Genomic DNA, 13624 nt, shown 5'->3' on the forward strand with positions numbered 1-13624 from the left:
GTCCTTCTAGGTTTTTTTTGGCTTACCACTTGTATCACTTTAACAAAAAGGGACACACTGAATTTCACTTTGAAATTATCACTAATGTATGTTTATTGACAAAATCGGGGGGGCTGTTCGGACACGTCCGCTCGGGGGAAGATCGCAACAATTGTGTCTTTACACATCAAGTAAAATTGACAAGTTATGTGTGTGTGTGTGTATTACAAGTGTGGTGTGTTTACAGAGGTGGCGGAGAAGTTAAATGTCAAAGTGTTTTATTTACAATAGTTGTGTTTTCGTATTATCCAGCAAAAAATATCCAGTAACTTGCCAGTAACCAAATTTCGGAGAGTAAGCTAATATTTACTCCCAATGAGTGAAATATGCAAGAAAGTACGAAAACGCAAAACCAGCAAGAAGTTGCTAGTTTTATGAACAGCTGATTAATTTATTATTTGTTATTTTCCGATGCAATTTTCTTAGAAAACCAGTATTTTCCATCTTATTATATATTTAAATAGGTTTATTTTGTCAATTGCAACTCTAGAAGCACCACAAACAATTATTTTCTTAATGTGATTTACAATAAGCATCAGCCATCAGCTGTTTTTCTTACTAGCAAATAGTTGCTAGTAAAAATTTATCCAGTAAAACTTGCAAGTTCAGCTGTCATTTTTGCTCTCTCAATTTCTCCTCTTTTGCTAGTTTCTTGCAAGTTTTTGCGTACGAAAACGACATCCAGCAAAAAAACAGTAAAACTAGTACTGGATTTACTGGATAGTGCGTACGCGAACAGGGCTAATAGTGTGAATTTATGTGTGTGTGAATGTGGAGTGGATGATGCGACATCTGCTGACGTCGGTTGATGGTGGAGTCGGAGCAGCTCATTTAGCCAAAAGAGTTCAGTTAAAACTTCCTGTTTTTATGTGGTTAAATTAATAATCAGCCATGGCCGTCTTGTTACATGGTTTTGGTCGAGCATTCATCATGGATTCATTCGGCTACAGAAAAGACGAGAACAATTTCACCGGCTATATTTTAAGAAATTCTTCTAATTATCGATTATGGAAATTTTAAGTTATAGCGCATATGAAATCACGTGCGTTAACTGATAATATTGAAGGAAGAGCGCCAACCGCAACTGCAACTCAAGAAGAGAAACATAATTTTGATCGGAACGAGGGGAAAGCCATGAATGCAATTATCCAGTCGTTGGATACTGAGCATGGAAATCTTGTTTTAACATGTAAAACTTTTAAGGAAACGATGGAAAAGATCCGAAGCATTTATGAAAAGAACAGCGACATCCGTGCAATGACTTTATACGAAGAATTTTTCACTGTGAAAATGCGAGATGACGAATCGGTGGCAAGCTATGTGGCTAGAATAAATCAACTGGCGTCAGAAATTGAACAGCAAAATGAAAAATTATCCGATAGATTAAAGATGACACGCATCATTACTGGGTTAACGTCAAATTTCAATTATTATAAAACAGCGTGGTACAATACTAAAGAATACCGAACGATTAATGAGTTGATGTCATCATTACAATTGGAAGAAGAAAATCTAAATCGGCTGAATGGAAAAGACACAGCTAGTTTGAGCGCAGCGTTTTCAGCAAAAACAAAGCCAAAGTCATTTTATCCAAAAGATTTAAAGTCAAAATCAAAAATTTATAATTTGAAGAAGAAAACGAGGTGCAATGCGTGCGGCCATTGGGCAAAGGACAAAGGTTGTCCAAAATATGAAAAATCATCAAGCAAAGACGACAAAAGCAAAGGCAGCAAAGAAGGTGGTGAAATTGCATGGATGGTCGAGGACACAGTTGAATTACAGAGTAAGGAATCTGATAGTTGGTATGTCGATTCTGCAGCTACAAAGCATATGACATTTCATCGAGAGTGGTTTTCTACGCTGCGAAAGTATACGACCGGTAGCAAAGTTAAAGTCGCTAATAATAGTTACTTACAAATCGAAGCAATAGGAACAATTCTGATTGATGTGAAAGTAGACAATCAGTGGAAGCCAGTTCGCCTAGAAAATGTATTGTATGTTCCTGAGCTCAGCGAAAATTTGCTATCAACAAGCATGATAACACAGTGATAATCGACAAAGAAGGTTGCAAATTTGTCGACCAATCAAACGAAGTTGTTGCAGTAACGTAAACGCAACACACTAAATCAGCTTAAAATTAATTTTCGGTTACATATTGACGAATATGCAAAAATAGCTGCTGTTTCACTGCAACATTGGCATCGTCGTTTGGGACATGTGCATGTCGACGCGATTAAGCAAATGTGCAAGGATGGTCTAGTTGGCGGTGTCAGTTTGTCTGATAACGAAAGTTTCTTCTGCGGAGATTGCGTTTATGGTAAAATGACCAGAACAACACACAAAACATCCGTTAAGCGAGCATCAACCAGAGGTGAATATATGCATGTAGACTTCTGCGGTGCGAGTTAAATTAATGTAGTAGGCGGTATACGCTACTTCATGTTACTGAAAGATGAGGCAACTGGTTTTCGCTTTGTGTTTTTTCTAAAGTCAAAAGATGAAACTTACAGTCACTTGAAGTCATTAGTGCCACTTGTTAAAAATATGAATGGTGCGCAAATTAAACATTTTCGGTTCGAAAATGGCAAAGAATTTTTCAATCGAATAGTGCTAACCAACCTATTAAGAAATGAAGGTATTCAACTTGAAGGCATCGCCCCGTACACTCCCGAACAAAATAGTCGCATCGAACGTGACAATCGTAATGTCCAAGAAAGCGCGAGAACGATGCTCATTGCAAGTGGTTTGCCGAAATCACTATGGCCGGAAGCAGTACGCACAGCGACATATTTGTTAAATCGCACAACAAACAGCAATTGCGTTGGTAGCATGCCATATGAAAAATGGTTTCATCGCAAACCATATTTGGGTCACGTCAAGATTTTTGGAACCGTATCTTTTGTGCAGATTCCGAAGCAAACGGGTCAAAGTTTTTATGAGCTGCAATATTCGATTCAACGAGAAGCAAATTGACAAATATGTGATTCACGAAGAATCAGAAATTGAAGATAATGAGGTCGGCAATAATTGTGACCAAGTGTCCGAACAAGCAAATGAAATCGCGTCCCACGAAAAAAATGTTTTAACAAATGACATGTGATGATCAAGAAGCGCGACACAGCGAGCGATATAATTTCTCAACGGAAGACATTCTTCAAATTGCCAAAAATTTTAACCGGAAAATTGGGGGAAACAACCTACTATCTGAAGGTGTTATTAAGGACTATGCTGATTATATGGGATATTTCTATGCCCTACTAATAAATAAGAGTCTCCAAACAGGATCAGTACCGGAAGAATGGAAAATTGCATCAATAGTGCCCGTTAAGGTAAGAAAAACGGTTAAAGCTGAGGAGATTAGGCCCATCAATACTCTCCCTAGCTTGGAGAAAATGGTAGAAACCGTTGTGAAAAACCAGCTACAGTACTATGTGGAATCCAGTAAAATACTCATAAAAGAACAATCTGGATTCAGAGCTAAACATTCCTGTGCGACTGCGCTGAATCTGGTGCTTTGTCAATGGAAAGAAGATCTTAATGTAGTAGCAGTGTTTGTTGATCTTAAAAGAGCATTTGAAACAGTTGATAGGGTCCGAATGTTGGATAAACTAAAATGCATTGGCATAAAAAACACTTATCTTGACTGGTTTAGAAGCTTTCTTTGTAATCGTAGGCAACAAACAATAGAGAATTCAAAGATGTCTAGTAAAATAGCCGTAGACATCGGCTTACCACAGGGCTCAGTTTTGGCACCCCTACTCTTTAATATATATATAAACGATATTAAAAGTGCTTTCAAACATAGTAAAATAAAAGTCTCTTCGGATGATGCCTTGTTAACGATCTGTGATAGGGAACTACAAAATGCAAGAAGATCTTTATTCTTTGTATATGGCTGTGTTCAAATAAACTTAAACTAAAAGACTAACTTTATGGTATTGTCCAGAGCGGCAAATGCTGACTCCATAAACCGTGAATTAAAAATCAGAGATGAAAATATCGTAGAGGTGAAAAGTGTCAAGTACTTAGGAATATACTGTGAGGACCAAATGTCCCTGAAGAATTTGGCCCACACAAATACCCGCCACCAAAGCAGCCAGCCATGCAATAAATCACAGCAACACAAACCAAAGCAGCCAGCCACGCAAAAAGTCATAGCAACACCCGACAGCATCTTCGTTGGCATGACAACGCCACATCACACAGCACCATGTAGCTGCACGACCGCGCAACATAAAAAATGCAGCCTATTAAAGATAGAACACAGCCGCTCAACAGTCAGTCAGCACGAGACTGTGGTCGTGAACAGACGGCTACTGGCAAGAAGTGTCTTCATCTGCACCGGCTCGAGTGTCGGGCTTGATTCCACTTCTGCAACAGCTGCTGGTAGGGTGATTTCTTCTGCATCGGCTTCAGTGTCGGGCTGGACGTCACCTTCCCAGTGGCAGCGCCACAAGCTACTCACGCTGTCACCACAGGCTCTCGTGAAACCGCGTACGGGCGACACCCGCCGCCAGCATCAGCAGAGCGACGTCGGCGAGCGCCACTCACCGGCGCGAACAGAGAGCGGTATTATTGGCGCGACCAGAGCGCAACCCTCCGACATCGACAGAGTGCCACTCACAGGCGCAAACACCACGCTACTCTCCGGCTTCGCCAGAGCGCCACACGTTGACCCGACTAGAGCGGTACTCTCCGGCGTCACCAGAGCGGTACTCACCGACGCGAACAGAGCGCCACTTGTCAACGCCACTAGAGCGCTACACTCCGGCGTCACCAGAGCGCTACTCACCGACGCGAACAGAGCGCCACCTGAGCGCTATTCTCCTGCAGTGCAAGAGCGCCACTCACTGGCGCGATCAGAGCACCATTTACCGGCGTTAGCAGCGCGCCAGCCATCGGCGTCAACAGAATGCTTCCCACCAGTACTAAAGCCACGCCACTACGGCATAACGGGCTAGTAACGGAGCAAGGAGCCGTTACCCAACCACCAGAAGAGACGCTACTGGAAAATTTCTAACGTGATCTTTTTCTTCGTTATATGTTTAATAGAAATTAAGGAAATTTAAGTAATAAAGTACGATTTACCAGAGCCCCTAAACGAAGAAGATATAAAACATTGGTGTACAGGTCAATGGTAGAACCGCACTTTATATACTGCCCTACGATTTTCTTCCTAACGGGGGACTCGCATGTAGATAAGCTGCACAAAATGCAAAACCGAGCGATGAGATTCATCATCAACAAACCGTACGACACACCAACAAAATGTATGCTTGAAACCTTGAATTGGTTAAGCGTGAAGCAACAAGTTTTTTTACCACGCTATGAAATTTGTGTACTATATTAAGAAAGGCAACCTGCCGGATTATCTTAGCGATAATCTCCGATATATAAATGAGACCCATACATATTTGTTGAGAGAATAACAGCTTCAGACTCCCGAAGTATAGAACGGAAGTGGACAAAAAAAATATTTTGTATAAAGGCTTAAATTGCTTTAATGAATTACTAGAGGATATAAAAAATTGTTATACTATCGCTTTTTTCAAGCGGCTGCTATATGGCTATTGTAGAACGCAGCCTATAAGATAGTGATGTATGAATAATAGCGTGGATTGGAAACTAGGCCTTTACAACCACCAAGATATCAAGACTAGGAGGATCGGAAACTCGGCCTTTCCGACTACCTCGAGTACATTAAAATCCTTAGATAATAAACAATAAATGAGCGTATTGGAAACTAGGTCTTTCCAACCGTCACGAACGCGCGACTGGGTGGATCGGAAACTCTGCCTTTTCTGCCACCCAGGAGATATCAAGATACGGAGTAACCCAAAAAGTATAGCGCGGATTGGAAACTCGGCCTTTCCAACCGTCTACATAACTTCCGGACAATTGCATGCTTTTATATTGATATAAAATAATTGCAGTGATAAAGAAATAATGTTATTTAAAAATTTCCGTAGAGCATATCGTATTTAATATTTAAATTTTTCATCTAAATCTAATTATAAGAATGTTAAATCTTTTTTGTAATATAAGTCTAACAGACTGTAAAAAATAAATAAATAAATAAGCCCGCCTACGCAGAAAAGTGTTCTCTGCAAAAGGTGTTTAGCCACTTTTCTTCGCAAAACGTAAAGGAGAATTCTACTTTATGAGGGTTATAATCCCTTAGCGCGGCCGAAGGCCACCTACGCAGAAAAGTGTTCTCTGGAAAAGGTGCCCAGCCCCTTTTCTTCGCAAAACAGAAAGGAGGGTTATAATCCTAAGTACAGCCGAATGCCGCCTACGAAGAAAGAAGGTCTGTGCTAAATACTATCATATTGATCTTTTACCAACTATTTTTAATTAACGTTTTTTACACAAAATCGCCCGATATCCGGCTTTTTAGAAAGTGCGGACTGTCCGCTTTCTAATGGGAGGGGTTTAGGGGGCCATGCCCCGCCCCCTGCGCCGCCCACCCCAAAAACGGTGGGTCAGCTACTAAAAATTTCCCAAATTTCCCTATGCAATTTATCAGCTGTTCATGAAACTTGCAAAAAACTATTACTGGGTTTGCGTTCGCGTACTTTTTTGGATATTTTTTCTATGAGAGCGAGTTCTCGGAAATTAAGTTACTGGAGAGTTGCTGGCAAGTTACTGGATGCGCTTGAGTATTTTTTGAGGATTTTTGTTTTTTAAAAAATTTTTGAGGATAACAAACGCAACCATGTTTTACACAACAGAGTTGTTAAATCGCTCTGCAAATTTTTGAACAGAAAGCCTTTCGAAGTTTTATAAAGAGAGAAATACACCAGACAAACTGCTTGTCAAACATTCTTCTAACCTACATTTTCCATTTCGTCATACACCATGCAAACATGACTCGTTCAAGCAAAAAATTTTAGTTTTCTTCCGGTTAACAATGTAAAAGAGTTTGGTTTTCTTCGATATTTTTCTCTTGCGTCCTCATTCGATGAAAATTCAGTTGCCAATGAGGCGATTTTACCATACACAACTTAAGCGGTTTGATCTAACGACAACATAGCGGCCAAAAAATCAAAAAATTTAGATTTTTGTTCACATTTCCCTCAAACGGCTGGTCAAACCTTCAAACACCCCCGTGCACAACATAAAAAGCTTTACGCAAAGGGATATTTCGCTTGGTTTTCGCTCTTAATCACATCTAAATTTGCTGTTAAATATTCAAAATGTTATCGATAATTTTTTTCATTTCATTGTATTATTTTCAATTTATTTTGAACTTGCAAAATCACGATAACGAATGAAGAGAACAGGCATTGTTCGATCATAAGAATACTCATATTGATTCTTCATTAGATCCAGAAAATTATAGGAAAAAAAGTTTTTGAATTAAAAGATTCTTCAGGTTTATATACATAAGTTTCCCAATTAAAAAAAGTTATATCTGCGTTACTAATATAGCCCTTTCCTAGTGCTTAAGTAGAACGTATATTTAGTAGATTAAACATGTGTAGGACTGACTTGAGGACCAGATTGAGCACTGATATAGTTGCAGCAATATTATATACAAAGTAAGACACATGCCCACGACAGCTGGTTCTACGTACCGGAATGACGCGGGTTTTACCCGAACAAGGGCTGTTCTTTCCGCGATCTAACCCCTTAGGCCGGCCAAGTATCTCAGAAGTTGTTCGTCCATAGGGTTATATTTGCTACGTATTCTTCTGGTAAGGGCTGGCATCATATCATACCCAGGGCCACAAACTTACACCAGATGTGTATGCAAGAGACGGCTACACCACAACTCCACCTCAGTCAAGTGCAATGCTTGCGACTGGTGGAGTCACCTCAAAGTCTGTTCAGGACTACGGACCCATCGGCAGTCGACGACATAATTTGTGGCCCCTGCTGCTCAACCAGAGCAGCCTTCACGCCTAACCCCAGTCCACCTGAGCAGCTCAACACAAACACCACAGCACCACAACACAATAGACCACACCACCACCACGACAGACCACACAAACGCACCACCACCCACACGCCGCCGCCAACAACTCCTGGTTCCTCCTACAATATGCAGTGCGACTCCTGTGACAGGTGGTTCCACTACGATTGTGTCGGGGTGAATAGTAACGTGGCCAACATAAGTTGGAATTGTAAATCTTGCGAATCCGCGCAGACAAATCACGTTGAAAATCGCACTATCGCTCCCCCGACATCTAATGGTGAAATATCTACGGTAACGACCGGGCAACCACAAGCAGCATCGTCGCCAAATACGGACGTACAGAAAAATAATTCTACAGCATTCGGTACACATGGTCAACAACCAATAGGTTCAATTACAACAGCAAGCAATATCATCGTATCAACGGCAACGATAATGACTCCTGCCGTTATCACCTCCAATGCGCATCGCGCGAACCCACCAATGATATATTCAACCGCAATGTTCCCACCTGCCAAGCAACTCCCGGGTCTAGGACAGCAAGCTATGCAACAACCTCTACTTCCACCGATAACTGGCGCTCAATGTGGGGCGCGACTTGATGCAACTCAAGGTTACGACAGCGTAGCCCAACAGCACGTACTACAATTGGAACTCTTGGAAGAAGAGCGAAAAATAGAGCAAAGGTATCTACAAAAAAAGTACGAAATACTAAGCGCAGGCGGTTCGTCTATCGGAATCAACCGTACAACTACAGCTCCGACTTCTTCGCAGCTTGCCGCTAGACAAGTAATTCCAAAGGATTTGCCTACCTTCTGCGGAAATCCGGATGACTGGCTTCTGTTCATAAGTAACTACGAAAACAGCACGCAAGTAGCGGGGTACACCGACGCCGAAAACCTAATGCGGCTGCAGAAGTGTCTCAAGGGAAAGGCCTATGAGACGGTACCCTGCAAATTATTGCTCCCCTCTATGGTCCCGGAAATAACTCAGACACTTAAGATGTGTCTTGGACGTCCAGAGCATATACTAGAATCGTTGGTGGAGAAAGCCAGGGCGATTCCACCGCTGAAGGAAAAACTGGAAAGTCTTATCGACTTCGCGTTGTGCGTGCAAAACATCTGCTCTACGATGGAAGCCTGCCATATGGAGGCGCATCTGAATAATCCAATGTTGGTGAAGGAATTCGTTGACAAGCTTCCAAGCCAACACAAGTTAAATTGGGCAATGTTACAGCGAGACGAGCGAGTACCAATTATTAAAGCGTTTAGTGATTGGATTTTCCAAATAGCCGAAGCAGCAAGTAAGGTGATCACACCACGTGTATCCAAAAAGAGTGGCGTAATTAACGCACACACGCAAGCAACTGGTGTCGAAAATCATAACAAAGTTGGGTGTGTTTTATGCGGGTGCACCGATCATAAAATACAGACGTGTGTAGAATTTAGTAAACTCACCTTGGAGCGCAAGTGGGATGTAGTAAAATCCAATAAATTGTGCAGACAATGCCTTAACATGCACCGCCGAAAGTGTTATGCGAACAGGGAGTGTGGAGTCGATGGTTGCCAATCAAAGCACCACAAGCTTCTTCATAAAAACACGCCGAAGAGCGTATCTACGTATGCTGAGCAAAAGCAAAATACCACACCACCTCTAATAAATAATCAACTGGTAAACACTCATGTAGGTAATGATGAAGATGCACCATGTTTTCGTATAATACCCGTTCGCATACACTCAAAGGGTAAATCCATAAAAACCTTCGCCTTTTTAGACGAGGGATCATCCGTCACATTGATGGAAAAACACATTTATGATTCCTTGGGCTTGGACGGCGAGCTAGAATCACTGTGCCTTCGCTGGACCGGCGAAAACACACGGATCGAAAGCGACTCAATGCGAACGTCGATACAGATTTCAAACGCATACGATAATGCAAAATACGAAATAAATGAAGTGCACACCGTTTCGCGACTGGGCTTGCCTAGCCAGTCTCTTAATATGGAGAAAATTACGAAGAAATACCCTTATCTACGCGTGCTTCCGATCGAGTCATATGAAAATGCCGAGCCGGGTATTCTAATAGGAGCCAATTGTTGGAAACTTGCGGTGCCTATCAAAACTCGTGAGGGACACTGGCTTGAGCCGATCGCCACTAAGTGTCGCTTAGGTTGGACCTTGCAGGGAGGTACTACTAACCACTTTGACTCACAACTATTGAATATTCACATATGTGACTGCGAAAAGAAATACGAAAACCTACACGAAGAGATCAAGGAGTACTTCAGCCTAGAGATGCCGCAAAAAAGAGAGCTCATGTCCCCACAAGACTGTAGAGCGTTGCAAATTCTAAATTCAACGTGTGAAAAAAGAGAGGGCCGCTATGAAGTGGGGTTGTTGTGGAAGCATGACGATGCAAAGTTACCAGTTCTGCATACGCTTCAGATGTATGCAGAAAAAGTTAGCTAAGGACTCCAATTTGCAACGTGACATGCAGAAGCAAATAGACAACTTAATTAGCAAAGGTTACGCAAGAAGGTTAACTGCAGACGAAGTAAATAGATCATACGACCACGAGTGGTACCTGCCGATATTTATCACACTAAACCCCAACAAACCCGGCAAGTTGCGCCTTGTGTGGGACGCTTCGGCCAAATCTGATGGAGCCGCTCTTAACGATTTCCTTCTGTGCGGGCCAGATCTACTCAATTCGCTAGTCTTCGTATTACTGGCTTTTAGAACTGGGCAGTTTGCTATTTGTGGAGACATTGCCGAAATGTTCCACCAGATTCGCGTAAGAGAAATGGACATGCACGCTCAGAGGTTCTTGTGGCACGAGAACTGTGAGGAGTTACATAACCCTCACATCTACGTTATGCAAGCGCTTACCTTCGGCATCAGCTGCGCACCTTGCATTGCTCACTTTGTTCGAGATGTAAATGCAGAGCAATACAAGCAAACATCACCGCGAGCGGTAGAAGCAATACAAAAGCATCATTACGTCGATGACTTCATCGACAGCGTCGATACCGAAGAAGAAGCACTGGAACTGGCACTGCAAGTGAAAGCAATTCACGCTCAAGCTGGATTCAACATTCGTAACTGGGCATCTAACTCATCAGCTGTTCTGAGGCAACTTCCAGGGGAGTCCGTCGAAGATCAAACTCCTAAGGAATTAAGCAATGCAGAAAAAATATTAGGTTTGTTTTGGGATCCAACTAACGATGTTTTTAAGTTTATTTGTAGGTTCTCCAAAATGAGACGAGACATCTTGCAATGTAGCTTGGTCCCAACCAAAAGGGAAGTACTCCAGGTGTTGATGTCCATCTTCGACCCTCTCGGGTTTGTGGCACATTACACCATAGGTCTTAAAATACTACTGCAGGATGTATGGCGATCGGCCATTAACTGGGATGACCCACTCCCAGGTCCGCTTTACAACAAGTGGTGCCAGTGGAAGACGTTGTTGCCAGCAATAACCTCTATTACGATTCCGCGATGTTATTCACAACTTCTAAAAGACTCCGAAAGCAACCAAATCCACACCTTCGTAGATGCCGGCGAGTATGCTTACGCGGCAATTTGCTATTTGCGAGTGAAAAACAAAAACGAAGTCAACACTATCATCGTGGCCGCTAAGTCAAAAGTAGCACCGCTAAAGCCCGTATCTTTCCCGAGGCTTGAACTACAAGCTGCAGTGACTGGCGTAAGATTGGCGAACAATGTGATGAAGGCACTACAAGTTCCGATTCATGCTCGATTCTGGTGGTCAGACTTAAAGACCGTGCTCAAATGGCTCCGCATGGATCCGAGAAATTTCAAACAGTATGTAATGCATCGCGTGGGCGAGGTATTGGAGGCGACCAACGCCACTGACTGGAATTGGGTTCCCTCAAAACTTAACCCTGCTGACTTGGCAACGAAATTCAGCCGGCAACAAAGTTCCGATATCTGGCTGCACGGGCCGAAATTCTTATCTTTCAATCAAACCGATTGGCCGAAATGCGACGACCTCGGACCAGTGGAGCATACTGAACTCCGACATTTTACCTTTCATATAACCAAAGGCGAAACCACACAACCTTTAATCGATGCTGATAGGTTCTCAAGCTGGCGTCGATTATACTTGACGATGGCGATGGTAATATTTTTCGTAGAAAAACTAAAATCCAAGATAAAGAAGGAGCAAATACCTACCGGCGTATGTGACAAGATTATCCACAGAGCTAAGAGCGCGCTCATAAAAGAGGCACAGCAGAGTGAATATCGGCAAGAAGTTATCAACCTCAAATGCGGTAAGAGTATTGAAAGCGATAGCAAACTAATCTCTTTAAATGTCTATTTAAGCGACGAAGGTATACTCAGATCACGGGGAAGAGCCGAAAGCTTAAGAACTGGCGACTCTATAATCTTACCGACAAACAACTCAATCACAGCTTTAATAGTTCGACATTACCACGAACGAAATCATCATCAATTTCATGAAGCAGCCTTGAACTCGATTCGCGAACAATATTATATTCCACGCCTACGAGTACTTTACCGCAAAATACGAAGGTCATGTCAACGCTGCAAGAACGATGGCGCTAAGCCAAATACTCAGCAAATGGCTCCGCTACCAGCTGCACGTTTGGCAAGCTTTGAGCGTCCCTTCACCTATGTCGGAATAGATTTTTTCGGTCCGATACATGTCTCGATTGGAAGGCGCAGAGAGAAAAGGTGGGGAGTAATCTTTACTTGTTTGAGCGTCCGTGCAGTTCATCTGGAGGTCGCACATAGTCTAGACGTCAGTTCTTGTATAATGTGCATTCTGAACTTTGTGGCACGGCGAGGCAAACCACGCGAGATTTATACAGACAACGGCACAAACTTTAAAGCTGCGGAAAAGGCCTTGCGCACAAATGCTAATGGTATCGAAAAGCTAAACATAAATTGTGAAGACGTCGTTTGGCGATTCAACCCACCAGGGGCGCCACATGGGCGGGGCCTGGGAGAGATTAATGCGCTCCGTTAAATCCGTCCTGAATGCTATTTGCCCTTCGAAAGTAGAGCTTACAATCAATTCTCGACCACTCACATTTGTATCTCTCGACAGCGCAGACGACGATGCGCTCACACCAAACCACCTGCTCCTCGGATCTACCGACGGACACAAATCAGTCTTCAACGAGGCATCAAACCTACGACAGCAGTGGCACAAGACACAAGACTTCGCTAACAAGTTCTGGCAACGTTGGCTGCAGGAATATACTCCAATCATTCAACGTAGAGCCAAATGGTTCAGCAAGCGGGCATCAGTCGCAATCGGAGACGTCGTTGTTGTTGTTGATGAGACTCTGCCGCGAAATTATTGGCCGAAGGGTATCATCGTTGATGTCGTAAAAGCAAAAGATGAACAGGTGCGACGGGTAACTATAAAAACGCAAAAGGGTCTAATGCAAAGGCCCGCAACCAAGGTGGCAGTGTTGGATGTCACCGGCAATACTTAAGCAATACTCATCACGATTCCTTTGCTAGGGGGGGAATGTTGCCGCTGGGTATACTCGTTTACACCGCCGGTGGGTATACTTATCACTTTGCCTACCACCTTAGCATACCTATATATACATGAGTGTATACATGTAGTTAAATCATCTTCACTCATACGTACTACAACATTAATAAGCC

The 13624-nt window shown here is 42.7% G+C and overlaps 2 protein-coding genes across 2 annotated transcripts; both read left to right on the plus strand.

Annotated features, from left to right (window-relative positions):
- The first annotated feature begins 1071 nt into the window (after window positions 1-1071).
- On the plus strand, window positions 1072-2088 carry LOC118735278. Its single transcript, XM_036464939.1, has one exon. The coding sequence runs from the start codon at window positions 1072-1074 to the stop codon at window positions 2086-2088; it is 1017 nt and encodes a 338-aa protein (XP_036320832.1).
- Window positions 2089-10448: 8360 nt separating this feature from the next.
- Window positions 10449-13446, plus strand: LOC118735285. Its single transcript, XM_036464948.1, has 2 exons — window positions 10449-12676; window positions 13053-13446. Exons 1-2 carry the CDS (start codon window positions 10449-10451, stop codon window positions 13444-13446), a joined length of 2622 nt encoding a protein of 873 aa, XP_036320841.1.
- Window positions 13447-13624: the final 178 nt, after the last annotated feature.

This window comes from Rhagoletis pomonella, unplaced genomic scaffold (genome assembly GCF_013731165.1).
Source record: "Rhagoletis pomonella isolate Grant_MI unplaced genomic scaffold, Rhpom_1.0 Rhpom_scaffold_00001, whole genome shotgun sequence".
NCBI classification, from domain to species: Eukaryota; Metazoa; Arthropoda; class Insecta; order Diptera; family Tephritidae; genus Rhagoletis; species Rhagoletis pomonella.